Source organism: Cottoperca gobio, chromosome 7, assembly GCF_900634415.1.
Source record: "Cottoperca gobio chromosome 7, fCotGob3.1, whole genome shotgun sequence".
Classification (NCBI taxonomy): Eukaryota; Metazoa; Chordata; class Actinopteri; order Perciformes; family Bovichtidae; genus Cottoperca; species Cottoperca gobio.
In genome coordinates, this window is record NC_041361.1 from 5,630,475 (window position 1) to 5,639,348 (window position 8,874).

At 41.9% G+C, this 8,874-nt stretch overlaps 1 protein-coding gene across 1 annotated transcript; it reads left to right on the forward strand.

Annotated features, from left to right (window-relative positions):
• Nucleotides 1-1,153: 1,153 nt before the first annotated feature.
• LOC115010450 (sodium- and chloride-dependent GABA transporter 1-like) lies at nt 1,154-8,671 on the forward strand. The gene is given in 16 exon segments (XM_029434995.1): nt 1,154-1,284; nt 1,837-2,220; nt 2,477-2,608; nt 2,728-2,828; nt 2,971-3,080; nt 3,239-3,371; nt 4,061-4,195; nt 4,295-4,398; nt 5,019-5,143; nt 5,338-5,450; nt 6,106-6,237; nt 6,402-6,504; nt 6,801-6,901; nt 7,065-7,232; nt 7,357-7,512; nt 7,514-8,671. Coding segments are annotated over 15 exon segments (2,136 nt in total). The 5' UTR covers nt 1,154-1,284; nt 1,837-1,988; the 3' UTR covers nt 7,805-8,671.
• Nucleotides 8,672-8,874: the final 203 nt, after the last annotated feature.

Consider the following 8,874-nt stretch of genomic DNA (forward strand, 5'->3'; position numbering starts at 1 on the left):
ATGCTGCTTATATTACCCTCCATATGTTGCCATTTTGCACCTCGACCATACATTTCATTACTGGAAGGGAGGGTGCTCTTTTTTTATGGAGGGAGGGGGGGGGGGGCATGTTGTAATGCTGGGTGCAGAGATAATTGCATTTTAAACTGTTGAATCCTAAAAAAAAATAGTAACAACCTTAATGAACTACTTTTTAAAAGCCCCTAAAACTGACCAATATTTATAACTTTGAAATGAAAAATGTCCTAATTTCCAGTCAGTTTGTATGGATTGCAAAACATGCTTTATCTATGGGGGGTGGTCAAGGCAAAGAATGTGAATACCTCATTTTTGGTGTTTATTAAAATGAAGGGAAAGAGAAAAACAATTAAAAAAATATTTAAAACAAAACAAAAACAAACTGCAAGTGGGAAGTCAGTGCAGCCTATAAATGAAGAAGAAGAAGAAGAGGGGGGGCGACTTTGAGATGACATTGAGGCTGTGTAGATGGGAGTTGAGTCTCTGGTTGTTGATGTTAGACAGTCGCACAAGGCGAAGCGGCTGCTGCCCGTGTTGATTCAGCCTCCTCCTCCTCTTCCTCCTCCTCTTCCTCCTCCTCCTGGTCTTCAGCACTGCTCCCCGCTGGACAGCTCCTGCTTGGACATCTCTAACGCTGCATGGTCCCTTTAAGTCTTTTAATGGAAGTAAAATCTATTTATGTTCAAAGAAATATTGGGAGTTTACAACTTCATCCACAGGAGGAATCTACGGATACCTCGTTTCGAGATTTGTGGCAGGCAGCGTATCCTCGGCGGCACAGATCACAGATTCATTGTGAGTAAACCGGTTGCTGAATTATTGAGTCTGTCTGTGCGCGTTTGAACCCTCATTCAAACGAGTCTGGCTAACGCATTATTCTTTTTCATTTGTCGTTGCAGCGATAGTGAGTATGATTAAATTGTGAATGAGACTGTCAATGTGTTGCTGGGGTCAAAGTAACGACTGCACGATGAGCTCTGCACCTACACGCTACAGCCAATTAAAATGCCGAATTGTTTGCCGTTTGCTCGTCTATTGGATGGCGCCAATGTGGAGACGCATCCTCGCGCGTTTAATAACATGTTTAGTTTTCAATTAAGCGCATAGAATGGGGTGGCTATTTGTGCAGCCTGATGCGTAAAGCTTTTACGCATTGGACATCCCTTTGTCTCCACTGTGCGTTTTGTGTTCCAGTTTATTTGAGACCTCTCTGTATTCCTGCTGCTTGCAATTCTGTATGTGGATAACTGTTTGGAGAATCTGCAGGTGGTAATTGGTGGACTCCACTTTATTATGCTTAATTATCACAGGCTATTCGCTATTGCTACGGTGCGTCCTGCGCTTGAAGTGCATGTTTTGGATCTTGTAATTTGTCTTAAAGTTTTATTTTTTCGTCAATATCATTTTCCGTTTCCTTTTTTGCGTGTGGCTTATTTAATTGCAGACTTTGTTTTGCCGATCATGTGTGTGCTGATCTGGTTTTGGCTGCTGTTCATTTACGCGCAATCTGTCGTCTGTGTTTTTAGTTATGGGAGCAAGTCCAGCATGACTTTGCCATCGATGGGTTTTTTTGGTGTTTGTTGAGTTTGATATGAATGATCATTTTTGTCAGGCAGCCAAGTGTTCCCGAGATTATTAGTGTGTGGATTTAAATCCACATTTCAGTAAAAACAGTGTATGTTTCAGTTGTATTGACGTTGTATTATTGTACCTGCCGAGGAGTAAATGATTGTAGCGCAAATGTGTTCGCTTTACAAGTGACCACATTTTCAGCGCCTCCTGAAAAAAACCGACCAAATGCTCTATTCACGATTCCAGGTTAACGGCGACTGACGAGCCGTGTGTGCACAGGCTTCATCTCCAGACATTTGGTCCAAAGGTTAGGTCTAAAAACTGCGAAGCTGCTGTCTGCGTGGACTGGTGCTGAAGCCTCCCGTTCGACTGCCAGGACCTCTGCCAAATCCAGAGACATGGCGACGAACGGCACCAAAACGGATGGACAAGTCACAGAACTGAACGAGGTGGCCACTAATAATGACAAACCCAAGTCACTGGACGTGAAACCCGAAAAGCAGATAAAGGAATTGCCTGATAGAGAAACATGGGGAGGGAGATTTGATTTTCTCCTGTCGTGTGTGGGTTATGCAATTGGACTGGGAAACGTATGGAGATTTCCCTATCTCTGTGGAAAGAACGGTGGAGGTAAACATTATTTTCACAGCTAATGTAAGCAAACTGCACGGCCTATTCAGCTCCATGATGCACACAGTCGACCTTATCTAATTGACCGTGTCGATTACATGAAAAATAATGAATATCACATACATTTTACAAGCTAAATTAATTGACGTTGTGCTTTGGTGTTTTAATTAAGTAATGCGTCAGTGCAGTTTTAGCATAAGATTGGTCTTTGGAGAAAGACAAAAAATCATAACTTGATTTACTTTTGTCCATCCAGGAGCCTTCTTGATTCCTTATTTTTTGACCCTCATATTTGCTGGGGTCCCCTTGTTTCTACTGGAAACCTCTCTTGGTCAGTACACCTCAATTGGAGGGCTTGGTGTGTGGAAGCTGGCTCCTATGTTTAAAGGTATACTTCACTTAAACTCAATATTTCTGGACAATTGTGTCTTGTTACCAGGCCTGAAAATAAGACGCATATCCAATAATAGTTTTACTACACTGCCTAATTAATTTCTGTATGTTAAGGTGTGGGCCTTGCAGCAGCTGTCCTGTCCTTCTGGCTCAACATTTACTACATTGTAATCATTTCTTGGGCCATTTACTACCTATACAACTCCTTCACCACTGTAAGTATATCACAGTGTACTAACGTGATTATATCACATAGGGTCAAAGTTGTTATATATCAGTTCAATAGGAATTCTAGCCAGTGATGTAATCTCCATAGATGTGTCAAGGAGGAGAAACACTGTCATTTTTGTTTTACAGGATCTTCCATGGAGCTCATGTAACAATGCTTGGAACACAGAGAAATGTTACACAAACCACTCCATTCCAGATACCACCAATCTCACCAGTGCAGTGGTGGAGTTTTGGGAGTAAGATATTGACTGCTTTCTCTTGCGTTCACACAACAGCAGAGCTTTAAAGTATCCTGCATGCATCCAGAGATACATAAAAGACAGCCTCCTCTGCTGCATGCTTTTTTTTTCCCTGTGTGTATAATAGTCTCATTGTTGCTCGCTCTGACTTACAGGCGCAACATGCATGAAATGACCGATGGCTTGGAAAAACCAGGCCAGATTCGAGTGCCACTGGCAATAACACTGGCCATCGCCTGGGTCCTTGTGTACTTCTGTATCTGGAAAGGGGTTGGCTGGACAGGGAAGGTAAGACGTTTGCCAAATTTGGGTATCCAAGACCTCTTTACGCTATACTGATACCCAGTCAGTGTCAGTATGTGACAGCAATGCAATATTCATTTAGACTACAGTCAGCATTGTCCAGATTGATTTTAAAATAAGTGAAAAGACATCAAACACTCACGTCCACTAATCCTACTCTGCCTCATGGTAGCTCCTCTAATTCCAATTCTCCTGACACGTTTTCTATACTGAGTGTGGATTCATGATAGGAGGAGCATACGCCACAATCTGGTTTCGTCCTCTCCCTTCACTTGGAGCTGTTTCCCTCCCTTGTGATGCCACATTTCAAAAGTCTAGTGCATCATGTGTCCATGGCAAATACAATTTGTTTTGGTCACAAAATACCCCATCCCCCCTGCACAGTGCACACTTTGCTCACAAATTGCTTGCACAGTGTCGTAAATGCACAATAGCAATTCGAAGTGAAGCTGCAGTGATTTCTTTGCTGAATATTTGGTCTCTTTATCTGTTTTGTTTTTTGTTTTCTTTGTGTGGAAGAGACCGAAGAAAATATATCTAGAAAATCTTATAAACCTACATGAAAGTTTCTGAATAGTGGGTGAATTCCAAATTTACAAATTCTGTACGCATCATAAATTTACTTGAGATTCAGTGTTGTTATCCTGCTGACCCTGCTGTCTCACATTGTATAGGTGGTTTACTTCTCAGCCACATATCCCTACTTCATGCTGTTCATTCTCTTCATCCGTGGGGTGACTCTACCTGGAGCGATAGATGGAATTATGTTCTATATTACCCCTGACTTCGAAAAACTGAAAGAATCGGAGGTAATGACATATCATCATGTGATTCATACCTATGTTACTGCATGCCTGAGTGACCAGAGCTCGGCATCACGCAGCTAAATGCTTGTGTTCCTTTGTCAGGTATGGCTGGATGCAGCTACCCAGATATTTTTCTCCTACGGATTGGGATTGGGGTCACTTATAGCTCTGGGCAGCTATAACCCTTTTAAAAACAATGTTTACAGGTAAGACTGGTTAATGATTTATGAATAGTATAGAATATCTATCTATGAGAAGGAGACAGAGAACGCTGGCAAATGTATTACATCAGTAATCGCTGCTTATTAAATACCTTATTCAATGATACTTTGTAAGAGCCCTTAAAGCGCTTATTAATGGGAGTTGCTGGCATGAATATAATAACAATCTAAGCAGAAGGCTGTTTCTAGCTGTTGATGTGCGTGCGAGAGGAAAAAAAAAAACCAAACTATGATTGCAAAGCCTGAGTGTTTTTCCCTGCAGCCCCATGGTTCTGGGTCACATAAACAATCAGTTACATAAAAGTAGTTGTGTTCATTTATGTGTGCTATGGATCTATCTCTCTACATATGTGTTCATGATAAATACATAGGAGCATTTTTATTATTTAAATATTAAATGAGATCCCTTTATGTCTGTCATGAACAATATAAAACGAGTATTTGCCAAACATCTCTACGATCAAAAGGAATTAGTGGCAGTGATGCATTCTCACAGCCACTCTTTCAGATCTCAGTCTCTCTCTCTGTCGACTGTTTTAAGGAGGGGAAAAATGAGTCGACTTAAATCTTTGACAACAGGCCTATTTCATATGTCCTCTCTCCAGAGACTCTATCATTGTGTGCTGCATCAACTCATGTACCAGCATGTTTGCTGGCTTTGTCATCTTCTCTATTGTTGGCTTCATGGCAAATGTGACAAAGAGACCCATTGCCGACGTAGCAGCTTCAGGTAACTACAGATTGCACATTTGCCTTCTTCTGCAATGGTTCTGTCTCTGCACAAAAAAAAGTGCACTGTTATGGATAATGACAGCTAAACGCAGCATGTGTCATCACTTCTATGTGAATATGTGTGTTTGCTGTCATATCAGAGTACTATGAGAATAACCCTGATGAAATGTGATTCTCCGATTTACTATCCAGGTCCTGGCTTAGCTTTCCTGGCCTACCCCGAGGCAGTAACCCAGTTGCCTGTGTCTCCTCTCTGGGCCATTCTGTTCTTCTCCATGCTGCTCATGCTGGGGATAGACAGCCAGGTAAGGGGCTTGGAGATGATCTGCTCATGGGCTGACCTAAATATTTAAATGCAGGTACATATCATGCAGCTCACCCCTGCTCACTGCATGATAAGCATGCAATTTGCTTCTTGCGGACAGATATGGCTGAGCTTTGACATCAGCTGTCAAGTATTTTTAATGCAACTTTATCACCTCCATGTGCCCGCAGGTTTTCCTATCTGTGCATCTTTCTTTCGTGTTTGATATTTGAGTTTGAATAAGGCCACTGAGATTAAAAGAAAGTGTATACATGCAGCTATATGACACTCCAAAGTAAAAGACATCAATTATAATGATATTCTAAATAGGATAAATAGCCTTTGCATATCAGAGCTATTACCAAAATGGCCTCCAAGAAGTGGATGCTTGGTCATTCAGAAGATTAAGTTAGTGTTTCTGTCCCATGGTTTGGTGCACACTGCAACTCTTTGTCATTTGTAATCATCAGTCAGCCTAACTACTACCATAAAAGCTCTTTGTTGAAGAAAACATTTGTGCAAAATATTCACAGACATGCTACAAAAATAAAGATAAATATATATTAAAAACATGTTTGTGAACATAAGAACATAAATGCAGCAGGTGCAAATAGTGCACATACTCACACGTGTGCTTCTATGATTCTGTCTTTCAGTTCTGCACTGTTGAAGGCTTCATCACTGCTCTGGTGGATGAGTTTCCCAGAGCTCTGAGGGGAAGGCGAGAGATCTTCATCGCGTGTGTCTGTCTGGTGTCCTATTTAATCGGACTTTCCAACATCACACAGGTACGGCAGGGGCAGCGCTCTTATTTTACCTCTGACTATGAGTGGCACGAGAAATGGAATCTACTGTGTGTAATTACATTTTTGACATTTTCTCTTAATGGCATTAAATACCAGAGTATGTTATGCTGTAATTGTAACACATCCATGTTTTCTTCTGTAACCAGGGTGGAATCTATGTGTTCAAGCTGTTTGACTACTACTCTGCCAGTGGGATGTGTCTGCTGTTCTTGGTCTTCTTTGAATGCATCTCCATATCCTGGTTCTACGGTGTGTGTCATGCAATATGTGAAAAAGTATCATCCAAAATATGCATTTTTCTTTATAATTTAACAAAATAAGTGAGTGAAATATGACACAGATGAAAAGTCAGGGTGAATATGAAGGTTAAGAAACGTCACACCTATCCACAGATATTTGCCCGGCTTCAAACGTTGTTCCGCCTCAAGGTCGTGTGCACTCATGTGTTCCACCTCACCGTCCTCATCATCATGCATGGCAGACCGGCAGCAAATTGAAATAAATTGGATATGAATATTTTGATCACAGATTCATTTGTCTCGCAGGTGTGGACAAGTTCTACGACAACATCGAGGAGATGATTGGCTACAGGCCTTGTGTATGGTGGAAGATGTGCTGGGTCGTGTTCACCCCTCTCATCGTCGGTGTGAGTACTCAGAACTAATACAACCGTACATCTAATGTCATGACATGAAAAATGAAACAATAAATAAAGTCAATATTACCTGCCTGCAGCCACGTCAGGCCGAGACAGTGCTGCCTGTAGTCAGTGGTGTCAGGATGTATAAAGCGTCTCGTGTTTCCCACAGGGGGTGTTCTTGTTCAGCGCCATACAAATGGTTCCACTCAAAATGGGAGACTACGTGTTTCCAGCCTGGGGTCAGGGAGTGGGCTGGCTCATGGCAATGTCCTCCATGATTCTCATACCAGGATACATGATCTATATGTATCTCGGACTCAAGGGCACTTACAAAGAGGTAAGAAGTGAATTGTCTGTTGGTTCTTGCTAGCTTGTGGAACCAGATTTTTGGATTTATTCTGACTCAAAAATAACATACCCTGTCTCTTGTGTAATTCATTTGCGTTGTGTTTCTCTCCCAGCGACTTCGGATAATGCTTCACCCTCCTGCAGTTGTCAGGCGACCTCAGGAGAATGGACCTGAGCTGGCGGAAACCAACACCGCTAACCTATCCAGCCCTGCCAATCCCGCTAGCCCTGCCAATCCCGCTAGCCCTGCCAACCCAGCTCCCGCTAATCCCTGCCAGTCCCACCAATCCAGCTCCCGTCAACCCCGCCAGCCCTGTGAGCCCGGCTCCTCCGCCAGCTAATCCGGCCACCGCCACGAGCCCGGTGAACCCGGCAACTAGTCCCACCACCACCATCACCACCACCACCACCACTACCACGGCCAGTCTGGCTAACCCTACCACCACAACTGTTAGCCCGACCAGTCCACCACCCAACCCAGCTACCCCAACGGAGCCTATTAACCCCCCGAACCCAACAAGCCCGACCTCTAACCTGACCAATGCCGAGGCCAACGTGTAGACAACAAAGAAACCCTCATGGAGCACGTAGACAAAAGAGAACATTACAAAGGACTTCCAAGATTTTAATTGATTCACCTACCTCCAGGGGCAATATGTGATCAAAACAGATTTTCGAACCATGTTTAATTTTTCTGCATTTGTAAAAACCAAGCCAATTATGTCTTATCGTTGGTTTGCATTCTGAAAACAATATCAAAGACTGTTAGTGTTCACAAATACAACCATAAATCTGAAGTTAAAAAAATGTAAACATACTGTGTAATACTGTGAGAAAAGAAAAAAACATAGAGATATAGATTAGAGATTTGTTGAATATCTTCATGAATCAAGTAAATACCGTGTGAATATAGTAGATGAAGTAGTGAACAAAATTGACATCGTCGAAGAGTGCAAGGGATGTCGTCAATTTCATTGTGGATGTTTACTAAACCTCACACAGTTGTCTCTTTTCCAAGCGTTGCAATCTGTGAGGTAAACTACAGGCCACAAGGCAAACGGGGAGCTCTGAGTAAGCACAATGCCAATAAGAAGTCCATGTTTAGGAGCTCTGTTGCAAAATGATTTTGTGTGTGAGAGAGACTGTTATTTTTCCTTCCTTTTTTTTCAGTAAAAAAAAAGGGAAAACTTTTATGTGATCGAAACATTTTTAGAATTATTTTTAGGATGTTTTATACTATATGTGTTGTGATGGAGGACCAAAATCAATAGGCAGACAAAAGCAAAAACTATGCCATTTAGTGTTCGGTTGGCAAAGCACAGGGTACAAAGAAGTACAAAAACAAAAAAAAAAAACAGGGTTAGAAAAGTGATTTACAAACATCGACTATCCCTCAATGCTGACAGTCAATCCTGTTTACGTTTTGCATGCTTTCCTCAGGAACATCAGTGAAAAATTTCTGAAATGTGTCCTGACAAACAAAAAAAAGAAGAAGAAGAAGAAGAAGAAGAAGAAGAAGAAGAGAGAAGGCCTTAAGCCAATACACCAATTTCAACTAAGCCATAGTCTGTTTACACGACTGGGCAGAATTACAGAATACAACTTTGTATGCTAGCACAAAAACCTGGACC